The sequence below is a fragment of the Oncorhynchus gorbuscha genome, linkage group LG26, assembly GCF_021184085.1.
Source record: "Oncorhynchus gorbuscha isolate QuinsamMale2020 ecotype Even-year linkage group LG26, OgorEven_v1.0, whole genome shotgun sequence".
Taxonomy (NCBI): domain Eukaryota; kingdom Metazoa; phylum Chordata; class Actinopteri; order Salmoniformes; family Salmonidae; genus Oncorhynchus; species Oncorhynchus gorbuscha.
This window is the reverse complement of record NC_060198.1, coordinates 19,643,134-19,668,699: the sequence shown is the minus strand read 5'-3', so window position 1 is coordinate 19,668,699 and position 25,566 is coordinate 19,643,134. Positions and strand designations below refer to the sequence as shown.

General features: G+C 46.0%; 1 protein-coding gene across 4 annotated transcripts in view; it reads right to left on the bottom strand.

The window, feature by feature from the left end:
* Positions 1–3,451: 3,451 nt before the first annotated feature.
* Positions 3,452–25,566, bottom strand: part of si:ch211-126j24.1 (phosphofurin acidic cluster sorting protein 2) — a 103,266-nt gene continuing 81,151 nt past the window's right edge. Inside the window, exons 15-25 of one of the 4 annotated variants that reach the window (XM_046331794.1) lie at positions 25,452–25,558; positions 25,117–25,271; positions 24,503–24,613; positions 20,347–20,458; positions 19,840–19,872; positions 17,298–17,340; positions 12,030–12,072; positions 8,332–8,470; positions 7,443–7,666; positions 6,982–7,095; positions 3,452–4,203 (exon numbers count right to left, since the gene is read on the bottom strand). In XM_046331794.1, the coding sequence (XP_046187750.1) occupies positions 4,085–4,203; positions 6,982–7,095; positions 7,443–7,666; positions 8,332–8,470; positions 12,030–12,072; positions 17,298–17,340; positions 19,840–19,872; positions 20,347–20,458; positions 24,503–24,613; positions 25,117–25,271; positions 25,452–25,558 (1,200 nt within the window). In that variant the 3' untranslated portion in view covers positions 3,452–4,084. The remainder of the gene's footprint in view (positions 4,204–6,981; positions 7,096–7,442; positions 7,667–8,331; positions 8,471–12,029; positions 12,073–17,297; positions 17,341–19,839; positions 19,873–20,346; positions 20,459–24,502; positions 24,614–25,116; positions 25,272–25,451; positions 25,559–25,566) is intronic. The other 3 variants (XM_046331795.1, XM_046331796.1, XM_046331797.1) reach the window with 3 other exon arrangements.

Sequence of the window (25,566 nt, the reverse complement as noted above, 5' to 3'; positions counted from 1 at the left end):
CGCCCCTGCGTGGATTATCGAGGGCTGAATGACATAACGGTTAAGAATCGTTATCCGCTTCCCCTTATGTCATCAGCCTTCGAGATTCTGCAGGGAGCCAGGTGCTTTACTAAGTTGGACCTTCGTAACGCTTACCATCTCGTGCGCATCAGAGAGGGGGACGAGTGGAAAACGGCGTTTAACACTCCGTTAGGGCATTTTGAGTACCGGGTTCTGCCGTTTGGTCTCGCCAATGCGCCAGCTGTTTTTCAGGCATTAGTTAATGATGTTCTGAGAGACATGCTGAACATCTTTGTTTTTGTCTATCTTGACGATATCCTGATTTTTTCTCCGTCACTCGAGATTCATGTTCAGCACGTTCGACGTGTTCTACAGCGCCTTTTAGAGAATTGTCTCTACGTAAAGGCTGAGAAGTGCTCTTTTCATGTCTCCTCCGTTACTTTTCTCGGTTCCGTTATTTCCGCTGAAGGCATTCAGATGGATTCCGCTAAGGTCCAAGCTGTCAGTGATTGGCCCGTTCCAAGGTCACGTGTCGAGTTGCAGCGCTTTTTAGGTTTCGCTAATTTCTATCGGCGTTTCATTCGTAATTTCGGTCAAGTTGCTGCCCCTCTCACAGCTCTTACTTCTGTCAAGACGTGTTTTAAGTGGTCCGGTTCCGCCCAGGGAGCTTTTGATCTTCTAAAAGAACGTTTTACGTCCGCTCCTATCCTCGTTACTCCTGACGTCACTAGACAATTCATTGTCGAGGTTGACGCTTCAGAGGTAGGCGTGGGAGCCATTCTATCCCAGCGCTTCCAGTCTGACGATAAGGTTCATCCTTGCGCTTATTTTTCTCATCGCCTGTCGCCATCTGAGCGCAACTATGATGTGGGTAACCGTGAACTGCTCGCCATCCGCTTAGCCCTAGGCGAATGGCGACAGTGGTTGGAGGGGGCGACCGTTCCTTTTGTCGTTTGGACAGACCATAAGAACCTTGAGTACATCCGTTCTGCCAAACGACTTAATGCCCGTCAAGCTCGTTGGGCGTTGTTTTTCGCTCGTTTCGAGTTTGTGATTTCTTACCGTCCGGGTAGCAAGAACACCAAGCCTGATGCCTTATCCCGTCTGTTTAGTTCTTCTGTGGCTTCTACTGATCCCGAGGGGATTCTTCCTTATGGGCGTGTTGTCGGGTTAACAGTCTGGGGAATTGAAAGACAGGTTAAGCAAGCACTCACGCACACTGCGTCGCCGCGCGCTTGTCCTAGTAACCTCCTTTTCGTTCCTGTTTCCACTCGTCTGGCTGTTCTTCAGTGGGCTCACTCTGCCAAGTTAGCTGGTCATCCCGGTGTTCGAGGCACTCTTGCGTCTATTCGCCAGCGCTTTTGGTGGCCGACTCAGGAGCGTGACACGCGCCGTTTCGTGGCTGCTTGTTCGGACTGCGCGCAGACTAAGTCGGGTAACTCTCCTCCTGCCGGTCGTCTCAGACCGCTCCCATTCCTTCTCGACCATGGTCTCACATCGCCCTAGACTTCATTACCGGTCTGCCTTTGTCTGCGGGGAAGACTGTGATTCTTACGGTTGTCGATAGGTTCTCTAAGGCGGCACATTTCATTCCCCTCGCTAAACTTCCTTCCGCTAAGGAGACGGCACAAATCATTATCGAGAATGTATTCAGAATTCATGGCCTCCCGTTAGACGCCGTTTCAGACAGAGGCCCGCAATTCACGTCACAGTTTTGGAGGGAGTTCTGTCGTTTGATTGGTGCGTCCGTCAGTCTCTCTTCCGGGTTTCATCCCCAGTCTAACGGTCAAGCAGAGAGGGCCAATCAGACGATTGGTCGCATACTACGCAGCCTTTCTTTCAGAAACCCTGCGTCTTGGGCAGAACAGCTCCCTGGGCAGAATACGCTCACAATTCGCTTCCTTCGTCTGCTACCGGGTTATCTCCGTTTCAGAGTAGTCTGGGTTACCAGCCTCCTCTGTTCTCATCCCAGCTTGCCGAGTCCAGCGTTCCCTCCGCTCAAGCGTTTGTCCAACGTTGTGAGCGCACCTGGAGGAGGGTGAGGTCTGCACTTTGCCGTTACAGGGCACAGACTGTGAGAGCCGCCAATAAACGCAGGATTAAGAGTCCAAGGTATTGTTGCGGCCAGAGAGTGTGGCTTTCCACTCACAACCTTCCTCTTACGACAGCTTCTCGTAAGTTGACTCCGCGGTTCATTGGTCCGTTCCGTGTCTCCCAGGTCGTCAATCCTGTCGCTGTGCGACTGCTTCTTCCGCGACATCTTCGTCGCGTCCATCCTGTCTTCCATGTCTCCTGTGTTAAGCCCTTTCTTCGCACCCCGTTCGTCTTCCCTCCCCCCTCCCGTCCTTGTCGAGAGCGCACCTATTTACAAGGTACATAAGATCATGGACATGCGTTCTCGGGGACGGGGTCACCAATACTTAGTGGATTGGGAGGGTTACGGTCCTGAGGAGAGGAGTTGGGTTCCGTCTCGGGACGTGCTGGACCGTTCACTCATTGATGATTTCCTCCGTTGCCGCCAGGATTCCTCCTCGAGTGCGCCAGGAGGCGCTCGGTGAGTGGGGGGGTACTGTCATGTTTTGTCATTTATTATCTTGTCTTGTCCCTGTGCTTCCCATTCTATTCGTTTCCCTCTGCTGGTCTTATTTGGTTCTTTCCCTCTTTCTATCCCTCTCTCTCCCCCTCCCTCTCTCACTCTCTCGCTCTCTCTTCTCTCTATCGTTCCGTTCCTGCTCCCAGCTGTTCCTATTCCCCTAATCATCATTTAGTCTTCCCACACCTGTTCCCGATCCTTTTCCCTGATTAGAGTCCCTATTTCTCTCCTTGTTATTCGTTTCTGCCCTGTCGGTTCCTTGTCTAGAATTCACCGTGCTGTGTTTGTGTATCGCCCTGTCGTGTCGTGTTTTCCTCAGATGCTGCGTGGTGAGCAGGTGTCTGAGTCTGTTTGGTTCTAGTGCCTTCCCGAGGCAACCTGCTGTTCACCTGCTGTTCAAGATCGAGTCTCCAGTTTGTCCTCGTCATTTCGAGTGAAAGTTGTGTTTTTTGATTGTATTTACTTTACTGGATTAAAGACTCTGTTTTCGCCAAGTCGCTTTTGGGTCCTCTTTCACCTGCATGACAGTACTGATGATGGGTGTACTATTGTGTCACGCCTTGGTCATTGTATTTTGTGTTTTTGTTATATGTTTGGGTAGGCCAGGGTGTTACATGGGTTTATATGTTGTGTTTCGTATTGGGGTTTGTATTATTTGGGATTGCGGCTGATTAGGGGTGTGGTATAGGCTTGGCTGCCTGAGGCGATTCTCAATTAGAGTCAGGTGCTCATCATTGTCTCTGATTGGGAACCGTATTTAGGTAGCCTGACTTTCGCTTTGTATTTTGTGGGTGTTTGTTCCTGTCTCTGTGTTGTAGTCACCAGATAGGCTGTAATTAGTTTCACGTTCCGTTCTGTTGTTTTTGTATTTAGTATTCAGTTATTTCATGTACCGCGATTTATTTCATTAAAGTCATGAGTAACCTACACGCTGCATTTCGGTCCGACTCTCTTCTTTCAACAGACGAACGCCGTTACATATTGCTTGTATGCGTATGCTCACTGTGACTGTCACCCTGACATTGGCTACTAAATAGCTACTTCTCACATCGGGACAGTGGTGCTTGGCAAAGCGGGAGCAAGGACACTGTGTCCAGGTGTTGAGTAGACTGTATGTATGTATCAATGTGAAATCTCAATGGTTATCAATATTAGTTATTTCTTGTGTAGGCTTCTATCCTATTGGAAACAAAATCATGGGAGATTGTTTTTGTTTTTGCCATGTTAGCTACCACTGGCGACTATGTGACACGGCTGCCCAGTTGGAAGCACCTCCGGTCAGCAGGCACCTCGATACAAAACCGCTGCAGTGGTCGGTGGCTTATTGACTCGTATCAGCCATGCAAAACGGTCTTGAGTGGCAACAAATCTTCCCAAATAGCTGATTAGCTTTCCATACGCCCACTCCTTTCGACACACCCGCTTGCCCATACTCCGGTCGCCATATTGGGCTGCAGCTACCCATACTTGGGTTTAGGTGGCAGTGATATGTCACATGGCAGGCTTGGTGTAGCCGAAGATGCCAACAGGAAAGTGCTTGACGTGAGTGGGCCACTGGGCGGCCAGCTGGAAAAACTTGACGTCATTCCACTCCACACCGTCAATGGACACTATAGAGAGAGAGAGGAGAGAGATGCAAAAGTGTTCATTTTCAACCACTTGGTGGTAATATTGCACATCTTAAAGACTCAAAAAATGGAATAGAGGCTATTCAGGGAATTCACATGAACCTATGTGTGTGTATGTCTTCAGCACATACTCTACAGTATGTGTATAAACAGAATGAGTATGTAGTGTACATGTATTATTGAACATATGGGTGCATGCTTGCGTTGAAGGGATGCAGAGTGGGATGTGTGGGGAGGGCTGTGGCGGTCATGACATTTCTAGTCGAATTACTGTTGGTCTCCCGTTAATTAACATAAACACGCTCAGCCTCCACGCATGCAAGCCGCTGATGTGCGCCTTTGGAACATTTACATTTAATAGACACCATCACAATGAATCCATTATTTATTTTAGGCAGGTCTAAGGAAACATTATTATACAAAGAAAATGTAATGTTGGCTGGGCTCCCTGCCTGTGCCATTAAACCCCTTCAACTCATCCAGAACGCCGCAGCCCGTCTGGTGTTCAACCTTCCCAAGTTCTCTCACGTCGCCCCGCTCCTCCGTTCTCTCCACTGGCTTCCAGTTGAAGCTCGCATCCGCTACAAGACCATGGTGCTTGCCTACGGAGCTGTGAGGGGAACGGCACCTCAGTACCTCCAGGCTCTGATCAGGCCCTACACCCAAACAAGGGCACTGCGTTCATCCACCTCTGGCCTGCTCGCCTCCCTACCACTGAGGAAGTACAGCTCCCTCTCAGCCCAGTCAAAACTGTTCGCTGCTCTGGCCCCCCAATGGTGGAACAAACTCCCTCACGACGCCAGGACAGCGGAGTCAATCACCACCTTCCGGAGACACCTGAAACCCCACCTCTTTAAGGAATACCTAGGATAGGATAAGTAATCCCTCTCACCCCCCCCCTTAAGATTTAGATGCACTATTGTAAAGTGACTGTTCCACTGGATGTCATAAGGTGAATGCACCAATTTGTAAGTCGCTCTGGATAAGAGCGTCTGCTAAATGACTTAAATGTAAAATGTAAATGTATTTCAGAAGAAGAGAATATATGTAATCTGGCTATGCTCCTTGCCATAGGCTGTAGGCTAGTTCATTTAGCAGACAAGATATGCTTATGAATCCCGTGACATTAATTTACATTATAATTTTATATTAAGAAGAATATCATTTGAATTTAGCTGAATAAAAATGTAGCTGACACAATAGAAAGGATATTTTTCCTATTCCGGTGCGAGTGCACATATGAAGTGGCTATGTTGAGCGTAAAAGTGATCATTTGAAACAGGATCTATACACTAAATTTATTTGAGTTATTTAATAACTTTAGTTGTGAATGATAGAATGTCTCAGAAATAAAAACATATATGGGCTGCATGATGCGACTATAGGCCATTGATGATTTGAGAAAGTCGCAAATAAAAGCTTGCGCTCTGTTCCTTGACTCAGGCTGCACACGCTGCTCTCTCATCAAGTGCACTCAAATAGTAAATGGAGGCGGCTTTCCACGGCTCCTTTTCCAATCATGCCGGGTAAGCTATTCTGGTTTTATAGTGGAGCATGTGCTTAATATGAGCACCTGAGAAATAAATATAGTAGCAGGTGGGCTCCTCCTTTTTTTGGTTGAAACCATAGTAACGTTTTCACAACTAAACAATATTTCATTTAAATTGTTGACAGCCCCTCTCTCTGCATGCTGGAGAAAGGAATGAAGGAGAGAGAGGAGGAGATGGAGAAGCATGGTGGTGAGATTCTGTAGCTAAAGGAAATGTCAGCCTATTAATTGTGAAAATATAAAAAAATGATTGTAGGCTTAACTATGTAAGCCGCCCTGCACAATCAGTGAACCAACAGCATCGCCTAGGCCTATATGTTCTCTCCCAGACTCATGGATAGATAGTTTGGAGAGTAGCATAAGGTAAGGTAAACAATCCATCCAGTATGCTTAATAATACAGTCCACATTCAAAGGTGATTACTAGAACTTGTTTCATTTTGGAGTATAGGCTAGAGTAGACCAATTAGACCAAAGTTTCTACAACTTAAATCTATCTTGTTTTTATGCCGTGCGTAATAGGCCTATGCGGTAGGCATATAATGGCACAATCATAATTTGAATTTCATTTTTTTCCCAGGCTTGGACTCATATAACATGCGTATGGGTGTTTTGAATTAATCATCACCTTAGAAAGTACTGTCAATTTCGTTATGTTAGGCTTTGACACAAAATCCACAGCGACCATGTTTTCCACTCAGTTTCAACCTACTTTCTTCAAATTGATCAATCACAGTGCGGTGAGTTTTAAAAGCATGATACTGTTTTGATGATAAGTGTTTGATGAGATTTTTCGATTCTATTTGCATTGATATGAGAGTGGTTAGAGGGACAATAGAGCGCTGAGTACCAAGCCATTAGGACCTGATGGTCTTTAGTGAGTTGGGTACTACTAACACATGTCCAGAGGAGATTACCGTGACTCAACGGTCACATGGAATTTGACTGCACATGGAATTTGACTGAAAATAGGTGACAGTACTCATTTTGGGTGCAAGTACTGCTTATATTTAGGTGCAGGAGCTCCACAATACTTTTGAGTTAATATTCTATTCGAGGAACAGGAGCTCAAGCAGTAGAAAATGTGATGTGCCAGTACTCAGCTCTGGTGAGCTCCTGCCCAAGTCAAGCACTGACGGTCACCGCAACAGCCCTATATGTGGGTATGTGTGTATGCTTACGTATGTGTGAGTGTGTTTGTCAGGCCTGTACCTCTCAGCATGGTGTGCTGGTGTTTGGCAGCGCAGATCAGCCTGCTGATGCCCTCGATCACCTGGCTCTTGGAGTCCACCTCCTTCTCCTTGGGCTTTTTACTCAGGAATATCACTGCTCATCAAAGTGTGAGAAAGAGAAGAGAGAGAGAGGACATCAGTAAAATAAAGAGATCATTTGCCATACACGGTACAAAATAAAACATTTATTTTACAATTATTATATTTATTTTGACTAAAGATGTAAAGGTAAAAGGTAAAGATGTATTTTTCGTGACGACATAAACACAACATCCGGTTGTTGCTGTATTTGGCCAACTAGATTACAACCAGAAAAAGACGTCTTCTTCATCAGTGACACACAAGAAAAACATAACATGCTATGAATTGTAAGGTGGCATTAATGCTTATAACGGGTAATAACGCATTACACTCTTTGGCTTTCAGTAAAGCGACACCCACCTTTCTTGTTCTTCTCCTTCATGACGACGGTCATGGCCATGCCGGGAGGAGGGGTCAGCTCGCCCCCGTTGGGGATGCGGGACACCTGCAGCGAGCGGAAGTTGCTCTTCAGGGTATTCTTGATGCCCACGTCTCGCTTCTCGCCTTCCTTCTTCTTGTCGACGCCGTGACATGCCCAGTAGTCCACCTGGAGCCCCATCACCTCCCCGCCCGTCACCGGAGAGCTGCACGGCGGAGGGATATGGGAGAGAAACGTCACAAGAACGTCATACGAACGTTTTGTATCCATGAAAGGGAAGAAAAAGGCCCAAACTGCAAGGTAGAGTACCATCTGAACTTGTGTGTGGCTGTAGCCAGTCTAGTTTATTATGTACAAATTACAGGTCAAGTCATAAAAAGGAAGAAGAGAAAGGGTACAGTAGAGCTCCAGTGAAAGACTGGAACACAGAACACTGAAGACAAGTGGTCGTTCCCCCTTCCCGCCTTCCCAACATCTGGTCTCCAAGGAACATCTGGATGGAGAAAGGTCATTCATCTGGGAGTGGCAGGAAAGAGGGGTGTTGAAGGATGGCTATCCTTTGTCACACACTCCAGATTGGTCCATCTTTTGCCATTTAAATTAATAACATAAAGTTTACAAATGCCTCATGAGCAAAGTTCCACTGCCTTACCCCATCACAACCCAAAATATAATAAGAAACTAATTAATGTGGAAGGTGTGGCCTGTACCTTCTGAAATTGTTTTATTGGCTACTGTGGCCAATGGGCCTCTGTCGGGGTTGTAGCCATTATACAGTTATAAGATTGAAGCTTGAGATAAAATAATGTTTAAGGAAAGAAGGAAGGAAAGAGACATTAATTAACAAGACATCTTGGGTACAGTACGTACCCGGCTCCGGCGAGGGTGGCTGAGACAGAGGGGGAGGGGGGCGGGGTGCAGGTCAGGTCCTTCATGTAGGGTGGTCCCGGCTGGGGGGGAGGGGAGGCCAGCATATTGATGCTCCCCATCACAGCATCATCAGAGTCCACTGGGGATTAGGGAGGAGGAGGTTTTGTTAACGTCTTTAAGTAACCAGAAAAAATGCATCTTTATCTGGTTTATTCGGGTTATGTAACCAATTAACAACCAATATGACGTCTGTCTCATCATTTTAGTCAATAAGATTCTTGCTACGTAAGCTTAACTTTCTGAACATTCGAGACGTGTAGTCCACTTGTTATTCCAATCTCCTTGCATTAGCGTAGCCTCTTCTGTAGCCTGTCAACTATGTGTCTGTCTATCCCTGTTCTCTCCTCTCTGCACAGACCATACAAACGCTCCACACCGCGTGGCCGCTGCCACCCTAATCTGGTGGTCCCAGCGCGCACGACCCACGTGGAGTTCCAGGTCTCCGGTAGCCTCTGGAACTGCCGATCTGCGGCCAACAAGGCAGAGTTCATCTCAGCCTATGCCTCCCTCCAGTCCCTCGACTTCTTGGCACTGACAGAAACATGGATCACCACAGATAACACTGCTACTCCTACTGCTCTCTCTTCGTCCGCCCACGTGTTCTCGCACACCCCGAGAGCTTCTGGTCAGCGGGGTGGTGGCATCGGGATCCTTATCTCTCCCAAGTGGTCATTCTCTCTTTCTCCCCTTACCCATCTGTCTATCGCCTCCTTTGAATTTCATGCTGTCACAGTTACCAGCCCTTTCAAGCTTAACATCCTTATCATTTATCGCCCTCCAGGTCCCCTCGGAGAGTTCATCAATGAGCTTGATGCATTGATAAGCTCCTTTCCTGAGGACGGCTCACCTCTCACAGTTCTGGGCGACTTTAACCTCCCCACGTCTACCTTTGACTCATTCCTCTCTGCCTCCTTCTTTCCACTCCTCTCCTCTTTTGACCTCACCCTCTCACCTTCCCCCCTACTCACAAGGCAGGCAATACGCTCGACCTCATCTTTACTAGATGCTGTTCTTCCACTAACCTCATTGCAACTCCCCTCCAAGTCTCCGACCACTACCTTGTATCCTTTTCCCTCTCGCTCTCATCCAACACTTCCCACACTGCCCCTACTCGGATGGTATCGCGCCGTCCCAACCTTCGCTCTCTCTCCCCCGCTACTCTCTCCTCTTCCATCCTATCATCTCTTCCCTCTGCTCAAACCTTCTCCAACCTATCTCCTGATTCTGCCTCCTCAACCCTCCTCTCCTCCCTTTCTGCATCCTTTGACTCTCTATGTCCCCTATCTTCCAGGCCGGCTCGGTCCTCCCCTCCCGCTCCGTGGCTTGACGACTCATTGCGAGCTCACAGAACAGGGCTCCGGGCAGCCGAGCGGAAATGGAGGAAAACTCGCCTCCCTGCGGACCTGGCATCCTTTCGCTCCCTCCTCTCTACATTGTCCTCCTCTGTCTCTGCTGCTAAAACCACTTTCTACCACTCTAAATTTCAAGCATCTGCCTCTAACCCTAGGAAGCTCTTTGCCACCTTCTCCTCCCTCCTGAATCCTCCTCCCCCTCCCCCCCCCTCCTCCCTCTCTGCAGATGACTTCGTCAACCATTTTGAAAAGAAGGTCGACGACATCCGATCCTCGTTTGCTAAGTCAAACGACACTGCTGGTTCTGCTCACACTGCCCTACCCTGTGCTCTGACCTCTTTCTCCCCTCTCTCTCCAGATGAAATCTCGCGTCTTGTGACGGCCGGCCGCCCAACAACCTGCCCGCTCGACCCTATCCCCTCCTCTCTTCTCCAGACCATTTCCGGAGATCTTCTCCCTTACCTCACCTCGCTCATCAACTTATCCCTGACCGCTGGCTACGTCCCTTCCGTCTTCAAGAGAGCGAGAGTTGCACCCCTTCTGAAAAAACCTACACTCGATCCCTCCGATGTTAACAACTACAGACCAGTATCCCTTCTTTCTTTTCTCTCCAAAACTCTTGAACGTGCCGTCCTTGGTCAGCTCTCCCGCTATCTCTCTCAGAATGACCTTCTTGATCCAAATCAGTCAGGTTTCAAGACTAGTCATTCAACTGAGACTGCTCTTCTCTGTATCACGGAGGCGCTCCGCACCGCTAAAGCTAACTCTCTCTCCTCTGCGCTCATCCTTCTAGACCTATCGGCTGCCTTCGATACTGTGAACCATCAGATCCTCCTCTCCACCCTCTCCGAGTTGGGCATCTCTGGCGCGACCCACGCTTGGATTGCGTCCTACCTGACAGGTCGCTCCTACCAGGTGGCGTGGCGAGAATCTGTCTCCTCACCACGCGCTCTCACCACTGGTGTCCCCCAGGGCTCTGTTCTAGGCCCTCTCCTATTCTCGCTATACACCAAGTCACTTGGCTCTGTCATAACCTCACATGGTCTCTCCTATCATTGCTATGCAGACGACACACAATTAATCTTCTCCTTTCCCCCTTCTGATGACCAGGTGGCGAATCGCATCTCTGCATGTCTGGCAGACATATCAGTGTGGATGACGGATCACCACCTCAAGCTGAACTTTGGCAAGACGGAGCTGCTCTTCCTCCCGGGGAAGGACTGCCCGTTCCATGATCTCGCCATCACGGTTGACAACTCCATTGTGTCCTCCTCCCAGAGCGCTAAGAACCTTGGCGTGATCCTGGACAACACCCTGTCGTTCTCAACTAACATCAAGGCGGTGGCCCGTTCCTGTAGGTTCATGCTCTACAACATCCGCAGATTACGACCCTGCCTCACACAGGAAGCGGCGCAGGTCCTAATCCAGGCACTTGTCATCTCCCGTCTGGATTACTGCAACTCGCTGTTGGCTGGGCTCCCTGCCTGTGCCATTAAACCCCTACAACTCATCCAGAACGCCGCAGCCCGTCTAGTGTTCAACCTTCCCAAGTTCTCTCACGTCACCCCGCTCCTCCGCTCTCTCCACTGGCTTCCAGTTGAAGCTCGCATCCGCTACAAGACCATGGTGCTTGCCTACGGAGCTGTGAGGGGAACGGCACCTCAGTACCTCCAGGCTCTGATCAGGCCCTACACCCAAATAAGGGCACTGCGTTCATCCACCTCTGGCCTGCTCGTCTCCCTACCACTGAGGAAGTACAGTTCCCGCTCAGCCCAGTCAAAACTGTTCGCTGCTCTGGCTCCCCAATGGTGGAACAAACTCCCTCACGACGCCAGGACAGCGGAGTCAATCACCACCTTCCGGAGACACCTGAAACCCCACCTCTTTAAGGAATACTTAGGATAGGATAAAGTAATCCTTCTCACCCCCCCCTTAAAATATTTAGATGCACTATTGTAAAGTGGCTGTTCCACTGGATGTCATAAGGTGAATGCACCAATTTGTAAGTCGCTCTGGATAAGAGCGTCTGCTAAATGACTTAAATGTAATGTAAATGTCTTGATCTCATCATGAAAAAGGCGCAACAGCGGTTGTAAAAGAGTTATATTAAGTCTTTTAACCAGAAAACCATTTTACAAGAAAAATATTACATGATTAAGACGTCATGCATTCAGTATTTTGCCTGCTGGGCCTCTTCTCTCTCAGTCTTCCCTTCTTCCTCCCATCTCATTCGAAACAATGGATTATCAGACAATACAAAGGAAAATAAAGAGTAGGATGTCTTACTTGAGGTTGAAAGGTTGTGCTCAACGATGCCCACTTTCACCAGCTGTGGGGGGACAAAAACCACGATTGAGATTTACATTCTGGTCATTTAACAGATACTCTTATCCAGTCAGTACATTTAACCAAGGTATAATACATGACCAAAAGTGTGTGGACACTTGCTTGTCAAACATCCCACTCGTGCATTAGTGAGGTCGGGCACTGATGTTGGGCAATAAGGCCTGGCTCGCAGTCGACATTCCAATTCATCCCAAAGGTGTTCGATGTGGTTGGGGTCAGGGCTCTGTTCAGGCCAGACAAGTTCTTCCACACCGATCTCGACAAACCATTTCTCTATGAACCTCGCTTTGTGCACGGAGGCAATGTCATGCTGAAATAGAAAAGGGCTTTCCCCAAACTGTTGCCACAAAGTTGGAAGAACAGAATCGTCTAGAATGTCATTTTTGTGCTATAACGTTAAGATTTCCCTATACTGGAACTAGTGGGCCTAGCCCGAACCATGAAAAACAGCCCCAGACCGTTATTCCTCCTCCACAAAACTTTACAGTTGGCACTATGCAGGTAGTGTCCTCCTGACATCCGCCAAAACCAGTTTAGTCCGTCAGACTGCCAGACGATGAAGGGTCATTCATCACTCCAGAGAATACATTTCCACTGAACCGGAGTCCAACAGCGGCAAGCTTTACACCACTCCAGCCGACACTTGGCATCGTGCATGGTGATCTTAGGCTTGTGTGCAGCTGCTTGGCCATGGAAACCCATTTCATTAAGCTCCCGACGAACAGTTCTTGTGCTGATGTTGCTACCAGAGGCCGTTTGGAACTCGGTAGTGAGTGTTGCAACAGAGGACAAAAGATTTTACAAGGTACACGTTCTGTGAGCTTCTATGGCCTACCACTTTGCGGTTGAGCCGCTGTTGCTCCTAGATGATTCCACTTCCACTAACAGCACTTACAGCTGACCAGGGGTAAAAATTGACAAACTGACTCAACGTCAACAGTGAAGAGGCGACTCCGGGATGCTGGCCTTCTAGGCAGAGTTCCTCTGTCCAGTGTCTGTGTTCTTTTGCCCATTTTAATCTTTTATTTTTATTGGCCAGTCTGGGATATGGCTTTTTCTTTGCAACTCTGCCCAGAAGGCCAGCATCCCGGAGTCGCCTCCTCACTGTTGACGTTGAGACTGGTGTTTGCGGGCACTATTTAATGAAGCTGCCAGTTGAGGACTTGTGAGGCGTCTTAAACTACACACTAATGTACTTGTCCTCTTGCTCAGTTGTGCACTGGGGCCTCCCACCCCTCTTTCTATTCTGGTTAGAGTCAGTTTGCGCTGTTCTGTGAAGGGAGTAGTACACAGCGTTGCACGAGATCTTCAGTGTCTTGGCAATTTCTTGCATGGAATAGCCATGATTTCTCAGAACAAGAATAGACTGACGAGTTTCAGAAGAAAGTTCTTTGTTTCTGACCATTTTGAGCCTGTAATCAAACCCACAAATGCTGATGCTGTCACGCCCTGATTTGTTTCACCTGTCCTTCTCCACCCCCTCTAGGTGTTGATTATTTTCCCCAGTGTATTCATCCCTGGGTTTCCTGTCTCTCTGTGCCAGTTCGTAATTTCCAAGTCAACCAGCGTTTTCCCCGTTCTCCTGCTTTTTTTGCATTCTCCTTTTTCTAGTCCTCCCGGTTTTGTCCCTTTCCTGTTTCTGGACGTTGTTCCCGCCTGCCTGACCATTCTGCCTGCCTTGACCATGAGCATCTGCCACTCTGTATCTCCTGGACTCTGATCTGGTTTTGACCTTTTTTCCTGTCCACGACAACTCTCTTGCCTACCCCTTTGGATTAATAAATATTGTAAGACTCCAACCATCTGCCTCCTGTGTCTGCATTTAGGTCTCGCCTTGTGCCTTGATAGATGCTCCAGATACTCAACTAGTCAAAAGAAGGCCAGTTTTTTTTATTCTTGAATCAGATTTTTTTTAGCACAGTTTTCAGCTGTGTTAACATAATTGGAAAAGGGTTTTCGAATGATCAATTACTCATTTAAAATGATAAACTTGGATTAGCTAACACAAAATGCCATTGGAACACAGTGTGATGGTTGCTGATAATGGGCCTCTGTACGCCTATGTAGATATTCCATATATATATATATATATATATATATATATATATATATATATATATATATATATATATATATACAGTGCCTTGCGAACGTATTCGGCCCCCTTGAACTTTGCGACCTTTTGCCACATTTCAGGCTTCAAACAAAGATATAAAACTGTATTTTTTGTGAAGAATCAACAAGTGGGACACAATCATGAAGTGGAACGACATTTATTGGATATTTCAAACTTTTTAACAAATCAAAAACTGAAAAATTGGGCGTGCAAAATTATTCAGCCCCCTTAAGTTAATACTTTGTAGCGCCACCTTTTGCTGCGATTACAGCTGTAAGTCGCTTGGGGTATGTCTCTATCAGTTTTGCACATCGAGAGATTGAAATCTTTTCCCATTCCTCCTTGCAAAACAGCTTGAGCTCAGTGAGGTTGGAAGGAGAGCATTTGTGAACAGCAGTTTTCAGTTCTTTCCACAGATTCTCGATTGGATTCAGGTCTGGACTTTGACTTGGCCATTCTAACACCTGGATATGTTTACTTTTGAACCATTCCATTGTAGATTTTGCTTTATGTTTTGGATCATTGTCTTGTTGGAAGACAAATCTCCGTCCCAGTCTCAGGTCTTTTGCAGACTCCATCAGGTTTTCTTCAAGAATGGTCCTGTTTTTGGCTCCATCCATCTTCCCATCAATTTTAACCATCTTCCCTGTCCCTGCTGAAGAAAAGCAGGCCCAAACCATGATGCTGCCACCACCATGTTTGACAGTGGGGATGGTGTGTTCAGGGTGATGAGCTGTGTTGCTTTTACGCCAAACATAACGTTTTGCATTGTTGCCAAAAAGTTCAATTTTGGTTTCATCTGACCAGAGCACCTTCTTCCACATGTTTGGTGTGTCTCCCAGGTGGCTTGTGGCAAACTTTAAACGACACTTTTTATGGATATCTTTAAGAAATGGCTTTCTTCTTGCCACTCTTCCATAAAGGCCAGATTTGTGCAATATACGACATTGTTGTCCTATGGACAGAGTCTCCCACCTCAGCTGTAGATCTCTGCAGTTCATCCAGAGTGATCATGGGCCTCTTGGCTGCATCTCTGATCAGTCTTCCCCTTGTATGAGCTGAAAGTTTAGAGGGACGGCCAGGTCATGGTAGATTTGCAGTGGTCTGATACTCCTTCCATTTCAATATTATCGCTAGCACAGTGCTCCTGGGGATGTTTAAAGCTTGGGAAATCTTTTTGTATCCAAATCCGGCTTTAAACTTCTTCACAACAGTATCTCGGACCTGCCTGGTGTGTTCCTTGTTCTTCATGATGCTCTCTGCACTTTTAACAGACCTCTGAGACTATCACAGTGCAGGTGCATTTATACGGAGACTTGATTCCACACAGGTGGATTGTATTTATCATCATTAGTCATTTAGGTCAACATTGGATCATTCAGAGATCCTCACTGAACTTCTGGAGAGAGTTTGCTGTACTGAAAGTAAAGTGGCTGAATAATTTTGCACGCCCAATTTTTCAGTTTTTGATTTGTTAAAAAAGTTTGAAATATCCAATAAATGTCGTTCCACTTCATGATTGTGTCCCACTTGTTGTTGATTCTTCACAACAAAATACAGTTTTATATCTTTATGTTTGAAGCCTGAAATGTGGCAAAAGGTCGCAAAGTTCAAGGGGGCCGAATACTTTCGCAAGGCACTGTATATATATATATATTTTTTAAATCTACCATTTCCAGCTACAATAGTCATTTACAACAATAACAATGTCTACACTGTATTTCTGATCAATTTGATGTTATTTTAACGGTATTTTTTAAAACTTTCTTTCAAAAACAAGGACATTTCAAGGTGACCCCAAATTAAAACGGAAATATCACATTTACATAAGCATTCAGACACTTTACTCAGTACTTTGTTGAAGTACCTTTGGCAGAGATTACAGCATTGAGACTTCTTGGCTATGACACTACAAGCTTGGCACACCTGCATTTGGGGAGTTTCTCCCATACTTCTCTGCAGATCCTCTCAATCTCTGTCAGGTTGGCTGGGGAGCGTCGCTGCACAGCTATTTTCAGGTCTCTCCAGAGATTTTCGATCTGGTACAAGTCTGCGCTCTGGCTGGGCCACTCATGGACATTCAGAGAATTGTCCCAAAGCCACTCCTGCGTTGTCTTGGCTGTTTGCATAGGGTCGTTGTCCTGTTGGAATGTGAACCTTTGCACCAGTCTGAGGTCCTTAGTGCTCTGGAGCAGGTTTTCATCAAGGACATCTCTGTACTTTGCTCCGTTCATCTTTCCCTCAATCTTGACTAGTCTCCCAGTCCCTGCCACTGAAAAACATCCACACAGCATGATGCTGCCATCACTATGCTTCACCTTAGGGATGGTGCCAGGTTTCCTCCAGATGTGACACTTGGCATTCAGGCCAAAGAGTTCAATCTTGTTTCTCATGGTCTGGTGCCTTTTGGCAAACTCCAAGCGGGCTGTCGTGTGCCTTTTACTGAGGAGTGACTTATGTCTGGCCACTCTACCTTAAAGGCCTCCTGGAAGGTTATCCCATCTCCACAGAGGAACTCTGGAGCTCTGTCATAGTGACCATCGGGTTCTTGGTCACCTCCCTGACCAAGGCCCTTCTCCCCTGATTGTTCAGTTTGGCCAGGCGGCCAGCTCCAAGACAAGTCTTGGTGCTTCCAAACTTCTTCCATTTAAGAATAATGGAGGCCACTGTGTTCTTGGGGACCTTCTATGCTGCAGGAATACCCTTTCCCACAGCTGTGCCAAAACACAATCCTTTCTCGGAGCTCTACGGACTATTCATTCAACATCATGGCTTGGTTTTTGCTCTGACATGCACTGTCAACTGTGGGACCTTATATAGACAGGTGTGTGCCTTTCCAAATCATGCCCAATCAATTGAATTTACCACAGGTGGACTCCAATCAATACTTTCTGAATGCACTGTGAGAGTTTAAGTAGAAAACAACCACAGAGTCATTTCATGTAAAATTTCCTCAATAAAACAGCAATACAAATCTGTTGTCATTGTGTATTATCATGAAAGCTTCAAATCAATAACAGATAATTATCTAACTGGAGATGAGCGCTCAAAGATAACACTCAAGTTATTTTGTTGCAAGTGAATATTCTTACCCCAATGAATGGCACAAACTTCTGACAGGAGTCCTCGTCAGGGCTGAGGGAGCGAATGGATAACATATAATAATGTTAGTTTTGCGTTAACACAACGCACCAGGATCAACACTCTCCCTGTTTGGATGTGGTGGTGTGATGGCGCTGAAGGAGGAATGAGTTTGTGTGTGTGGCTAAGGGATGTCCAATCGGAATCGATGAGACATGGCGCCTCCCAACTGGTTCTGGAAAACCAGGAACATTTTGGGAATGAAGGTCATGCCGCGATGAGAATGCCAGGGAACGCTCCTTTACAACCGACCCCTAAACGGATGTGTTGTAAGCCTGCTGTGACGTGAGCAGTGGAGGAGTGAGGGGGTTAACATTGTTGGTGACATTGAACGTGAACCCAATATACAGGGTGAGTTCTGCAATCCCGCTGGTTTTGGTTTCTCAGTACTTAAGAATACTGATTGGCTGAAAAAAAATCAACAGACGGAAATCAACAGAACTATGGCACTCAAGGACCAGAGCTATGCACACCCGGTATACAGTGTGGGGCAAATCCTATTTTCCATTTAGGTACATTTAGGTTTTAACTTAGTTATTCATTGATGTCAATGGGGGACTAAGCAAAAAGTTTACTTAAGTAGAAGTTAGAATTCACCCCTGTATTTGTAAAGGGGCCTTTATAGACAGAGGGTTAAAGGATAGTTAACATATTTCATATGTTCGGTCCCAGTCAACTACTTCTATGTGAAGTAGGTAGTACTGCCGTAGTCTTACCAAAGCTATCCTTCCCTATTTCTCACAAATCCCCCCCAAATTAGCTCAAAAAGCTGGATACGGCTGGTGTAAAACCAAAATAACCTGCAAAATGAGGCCAGAGGGGGTGAATTTTTGGAGCGCATGGTGAAAAGAGCTGTGAGAAAAGCATGTTAGGATAGCAAAGCGGTAGGACAAACAGAGCATGACAAGTTCATCTCCCTCGTGAAACACACCTGAGAGTAGCATTGAGGGTTTTCTAGAGTTTTTAAAGATGGAAAAAGCATTGACTAAAATATTGAGTATACACATCTGAGACTTTGCACCCTTGCTTTTCAAATAGAAAGAAGACAAGTAGGTACAAATGATGCACATTAAGCAAACTCAAGTCGGGTCGTTGGTGTACAGTACAGTCTCCCCTGCCTATCTGACCAGAATATTATCTAGGACAGGGTTCTCCAACCCTGTTCCTGGAGAGCTACGATCCTGTAGGGTTTCACTTTAAGTCTAATCTAGGGCACCTGATTCTAATATATAGCAGGTTGATGAATCAGTTTAGTTATAATTGGGGTTGGAGCAAAAACAGTCCAGGAACATTGTTGTAGAGCCCTGATCTAGGATAATCTTGAGGTGTGTCTCAATATTCTAACGCGGCTTCCTCTCCTGGTCTCCCGTTCTTCAATGGCACTGATCTGAAAACACATGATAGATGAAAGCATTACTCCTCTCTGCAGAGTTTGGATTCGGTCGGCTCTCGTCATGTTGTGACAATACTCAGTGGACTCTGTCTCTGTCACCAAGGGGAGACCGGGAGAGACTGGGATTAGCCAATCAAAAGTCACCTTTCAGCACCCCTTTGTTCCTATAATACAGTACACCATGCCTTTTATACGCCTGGTAATTGTTAAGGTGACCTTTAAATGTTTGAGTGCTCATCCTCCCTGGTGGATATAAAGTGTGTGGGTGTGTGTGTGTCATTACACTCTTACAAGGCAAAAATGGTTTCTGAGGTGGGTCAACAGTGACATCTGAGCAGAGATTTGTAAATAACAGTCACACATGCAGGTGTGTGTGTCGTGTGTGTGATAGAGTGTGTCACGTGGCTGGTGTTCTCTACCTCTGCACTATTCACCCAACCCTCCCTCCTTCCCTCCTCTTCAAACCACCTAATTAGATCTCCACTGTCATCTCTCCTTCTTTACACTCGTCCCCCTCTCTCTGAGGTAATAGGAAAGAATGTCAACCTTTTTCTCTTAGATCTCATTGAGTCAACAGTTTGCCCTACTGTTCCCAATGTATGTGGGAGACCTTAAAGGTAGAGTCAGCAATGTGACATCATCAAACACAGCGGGGCGACTTCCTGATTACATATTTCAACAATAACAGATGGCCAGTATGGGCTCTTTCCAATTTGTAAGTTCGGCACTCCTTTGAGGCAGCCTCGGCAGATTCGACTTTTGTTGGTGACTTCTGTAAGCAGGAAGTCACCCAGCAGTGTATGATGATGTCATATTGCTGACTGTACCTTTAATGCGGTTGTATATTATCCAAAATCCACATATCCAAACCAAAAGCCAATCAAGCCAGACAAACAAACAAGTGGTTAAGACCGTAAGACATGCAAAAACTCAAATCAATATGGGGGTAGTCGATGCAGACCAGATATGAAGTTAAGACGAACAGCGAGTTATGTGTGGGCGGGTTAGACATTAGACAACAAGGGGTCACAGGTTATATTGGTGTACAAAATGCAACACAGCAGGGGGGCGGGGTCAAACGAAAGGCTGCGGCCAGGTACCTGATGTAAAAATCAAAATACAAGCTTCTCTTCCTTGAATGCAAATGAAAGAAAAAGGTAGAATAACTCAGTGTGGTAAAATGGTACGAGTCGTCGTTGTTCTTTCTTCATGAGTTATGAGTCAACTGTCGCAAAATATGTTCTGTCAAAGTGGAGTTCACATGTTGTTATTCTGTTGGTGCTAATTTAAATAAGCAAATGTGGTCGATGAACGTGATTGAATATGGTTGAAATTAGCATTAGTGTTGCTTTTTCCAAAGATAAATTAATGAGAATGAAGCCACTAAATTGAAAAATCTGAAGCGTAGAGGGAGCACTATAGAACACAATACATAATCCAAATATAGTTTAATAGCATAATAGAATAATAGCATACAAAAATATCTACATACATAATATCTACATTTTACCAGACATTTCATAAACACATGCACACACCCTTAAATATCACCCATTCATTCTGTACTCACATGCATGCACACGCTTGCTTGCACACACACACCTTACCTTTTCTGTTTGTAGGTGAGCATGGCCTCAGAGATGGGACACTGGTGCGAGACGCTGGCCCCAGCCAGGTACTGAGACACGCGGCCTGCTACATCAATGTTGTCTATGGAAACTCAAAGTGGAGGGCACAACCAATCATGTTTTTGTTCTTACACCCTTTTTAAATCCCATTTATTATTATTTTATTATTATTATTCGTGTATTGTATTATCATTCAACACATACACTAATGCAACAGTAGAAGCATCAAAATATACTAATATTGTGTGGATGCGAGCATATTATACTAAAATAAATATTTGGTAAAACTTCCTGCAATGAATACCCTGTACATAAATAATAACTTGTATATTTGTAATAATGTTTTTAATAATAAATACCATATTATAATTAACAAACTAGTACTTTTTAAGAACAAATTCTATCAGCATATCGACTGTAGTACTCGCGCTGATGAAACACTATAGACCACTGTTACTCCAACTTCCGGGATACAAGTCCCCCCTCCTTTCGGCAAATCTGACCACGACTCCATTTTGCTCCTTCCTTCCTGTAGGCAGAAACTCAAACAGGAAGTACCGGTGATAAGGACTATTCAATGCGGGTCTGATCAAATCGGAATCAACGCTTCAAGATTGTTTTGATCACGCAGACTGGGATATGTTTTGGGTAGCTTCCAGGAATAATATTGACAAACATACTGAAACGGTAACTGCCTTTATCAGGAAGTGTATAGGATATGTTGTACCACTGTGACTATTAAAACCTACCCTAACCAGAAACAGTGGAAAGATGGCAGCATTCGTGCAAAACTGAAAGCACAAACCACCACATTTAAACATAACAAGGTGTCTGGAAATATGGCAGAATACAAACAGAGCAGTCATTCCCTCCGCATGGCAATCAAACAGGCAAAATGTCAGTATAGAGACAAAGCGGAGTCACAATTCAACGGCTCAGGCACGAGACATATGTGGCAGGGTCAACAGACAATCACGGACTACAAAATGAAAACCAGCCACGTCGCAGACACCAACGCCTTGCTTCCGGACAAGCTAAACACCTTCTTTGCCCGCTTTGAGGATAACACAGTGCCACCGACGTGACCCGCTACCAAGGACTGTGGGCTCTCCTTTGTTGCTGACGTGAGTAAGACATTTAAAAGTCTTAACCCTCGCAAGGCTGCCGGCCCAGGCGGCTGGCTGGTGTGTTTACGAACATATTCAATCTCTCCCTATCCCAGTCTGCTGTCGCCACATGCTTCAAGATGGGCACCATTGTTCCTGTAGCCAAGAATGCAAAGATAACTGAACTAAATGACTATCTTCCCATAGCACTCACCTCTGTCATCATGAGGTGCTTTGAGAGACTTGTCAAGGATCATATCACCTCCACCCTACCTGTCACCCTAGACCCACTTCAATTTGCATACCGCCCCAATAGGTCAACAGACAATGCAATCGCTATCACACTGCACACTGCCTTATCCCATCTAGAGAAGATGAATACCTATGTAAGAATGCTCTTCATTGACTATAGCTCAGCATTCAACACCATAGTACCCTCCAAGCTCATCAATAGGCTCGAGGCCCTGGGTCTGAACCTCGCCCTGTGCAATTGGGTCCTGGACTTCCTGACGGGCTGGCACCATGTGCTGAAGGTAGGAAACAACACCTCCACTTCACTGATCCTTAACACTGGGGCCCCACAAGGGTGCATACTCAGCCCCCTCCTGAAGTCCCTGTTCACCCATGACTGCGTGGCCAAGCATGCCTCCAACTCAATCATCAAGTTTGCAGACAACACAGGAGTAGGCTTGATTACCAACGACGACAAGACAGCCTACAGGGAGGCGGTAAGGTCTCTGGGAGTCTGGTGCCAGGAAAATAACCTCTCACTCAACGTCAAAAAAAGAAAGAAAATGATTGTGGACTTCAGGAAACAGCAGAGGGAGCATCCCCCCATCCACATCGACGGGACAGTAGTGGAGAAGGTGGAACGTTTAAATTCTTCGGCGTACATATCACTGACAAACTGAAATGGTCCACCCACACAGACAGTGTGGTGAAGAAGGTGCAACGTCGCCTTTTCAACCTGGTGAGGCTGAAGAAATTTGGCTTGTCACCTAAAACCCTCACAAACTTTTACAGGTGCACAATTGAGAGCATCCTGTTGGGCTGTATCACCACATGGTATGGCAACTGCATCGCCCACAAACACAGTGCTCTCCAGAGGGTGGTGCGGTCTGCACAACGCATCATCGGGGACAGACTAACTGCCCTTCAGGACACCTAGAGCACCTGATGTCACAGGAAGGCCAAAAAGATCATCAAGGACAACAACCATCCGAGCCACTGCCTGTTTCCCCACTATCATCCAGAAGGCGAGGTCAGCACTGGTGCATCAAAGCTGCGATTGAGAAATTGAAAAACAGCTTCTAACTCAGGGCCATCAGACTGTTAAATAGCCATCACTAGCACAGAGAGGCTGCTGCCTATATACACAGACTTGAAATCATTGGCCACTTGAATAAATGGAACACCAGTCACTTTAATAATGTTTACATATCTAGCATTACTCATCTCATATGTAAACTCAGCAAAAACATATGTAAACTCTCTCACTGTCAACTGCGTTTATTTTCAGAAAACTTAACATGTGTAAAGACAAAGTGAACAAGTTCCACAGACATGTGACTAACAGAAATGGAATAATATGTCCCTGAACAAAGGGGTGGGGGGGGGCAAAATCAAAAGTAACAGTCAGTATCAGGTGTGGCCACCAGCTGCATTAAGTAGTGCAGCGCATGAGATCCTGGCTCTTCGCTGGACATGGAAAAACACTGACATTCCTGTCTTGCAGGAAATTACGCACAGAACGAGCAGTATGGCTGGTGGCATTGTCATGCTGGAGGGTCATGTCAGGATGAGCCTGCAGGAAGGGTACCACATGAGGGAGGAGGATGTCTTTCCTGTAACGCACAGTGTTGAGATTGCAGGCAATGACATCAAGCTCAGTCCGATGATACTGTGACACACCTCCCCAGACCATGACAGACCATCCACCTCCAAATCGATCCCGCTCCAGAGTACAGGCCTCTGTGTAACGCACATTCCTTCGATGATAAATGCAAATCCAAACATCACCCCTTGTGAGACAGTCTGAACACTGGTGTCCAGCCTCTCTCAGCCTATTGGAGACAGTCTGAGCACTGATGGAGAGATTGTGTGTTTCTGGTGTAACTAGGGCAGTTGTTGTTGCCATCCTGTACCTGTCTCGCAGTTGTCGTGTTTGGGATGTACCAATCCTGTGCAGGTGTTGTTACACGTGGTATGCCACTGCGAGGACGATCAGTTGTCCGTCCTGTCTCCCTGTGGCGCTATCTTAGGCGTCTCACAGTACGGACATTGCAATTTATTTCCCTGGCCACATCTGCAGTCCTCATGCCTCTTTGCAGCATGCCTAAGGCACGTTCACACAGATGAGCAGGGACCCTGGGCATCTTTCTTTTGGTGTTTTTCAGTCAGTAGAAAGGCCTCTTTAGTGTTCCAAGTTTTCATAACTGTGACCTTAATTGCCTACCGTCTGTAAGCTGTTAGTGTCTTAACGACCGTTCCACAGGTGTATGTTCATTAATTGTTTATGGTTAATTGAACAAGCATGGGAAAAAGTGTTTAAACCCTTTACAATGAGGATCTGTGAAGTTATTTGAATTTTTACAAACTATCTTTGAAAGACAGGGTCCTGAAAAAGGGATGTTTCTTTTTTTGCTGAGTTTATACACTGTATTCTATACCATTCTACTGCATCTTAGTCTATGCTGCTCTGACATTGCCTGTCCATATATTTATTCTTAATTCCATTCTTTACTTTGATTGATGTGTATATGTTGTGAAATTGTTAGATATTACTTGTTAGATATTGCTGCACTGTCATAACTAGAAGCACAAGCATTTAGCTAAAACCGCAATAACATCTGCTAGACACGTGTATGTGATCAATAACATTGTTTTGATGTGACGCATAACGCACCATAATGCTGATAGATGTTCCTAAACATTTGTAACTGCATTTATGAAGCATTATGAGCAGATCCCTATCCTGCATGGTATTTTGGCTCATAATAAGCGTTTGCTGCTCCAGCTCTTTGCTGTACCTGATGTTGGGGCCTCCAGTCTGCCGAACAAGTCCCTCCAGCCAGCGTCCATGAAGATGTTGTTGAACTTACTGTCGAACGAAGACATGTGTTTGGCCAGAGGATGAGTGCCTGCAGAGGGAGGAGCAGACTGATTAGAAGGACACAGGAAAACAAAATGGAGTCCAGCGGTCCTTCTGTAGCTCAGTTGGAAGAGCATGGCGCTTGTAACGCCAGGGTAGTGGGTTCGATTCCCGGGACCACCCATACGTAGAATGTATGCACACATGACTGTAAGTCGCTTTGGATAAAAGCGTCTGCTAAATGGCATATATTATTATATATATTAGTCTGTATGTTGTTAGCCTGCTATGATACCCAGGGTCCTATATGAGATCTGTTCCTGTAACTAGTGTTTTGTGTGCAGTTTTCCGTTTGACGTCAATGCATGATTTATGGGAGGCTTGCGTTATGCCTGCAGAATGGTAATTAGGCCATCATTTTTCTACAGTTTGTGAACTTTTCCAATGCATGAATGATAGTTTCAATTTATCCCCTAAATCTACTGAATTGAAATGGAATTGACGACCAACCCGAACTTGGACTCCATGGCGATTGGCTGAATTGCTGCTTACCAACAGGGATGACCAGGAAGCGGATGTAGCTGAGCCAATCAGGCGTCTTGTTGGCCAGCTGCTCCACGAAGCACCTGAGGATGGTGCTGAGGTAACTCTGGTCTCCGGCCACTGCCACTTTGATGGTGGGGGGTGTCTGGGCATTGCAGTTACAGCTAGTCAGAGAAGTGGGGGAAAAAAACATTATGAGAAACAGTAACTTGTTTTAAAATTCACATTAAAAAGTCTACAAGAAACATTTACATTTTTACAATGAAGCAAAGTTAAAGTGAATTCGATTTGTTTCTCTCAACTACAATCATTGAATTAGAAAGAGGAAGGAAGCAAGTTCTTACAATCTCTGGATCCTGGTGACTATGGTGTTGAAGGCCGCATGGACATCCGCTCCAGAGATGGTGCACACGATAGGCTGGCTGTGCTCATGGAGAATCTCAGATAGATACTGCAGGA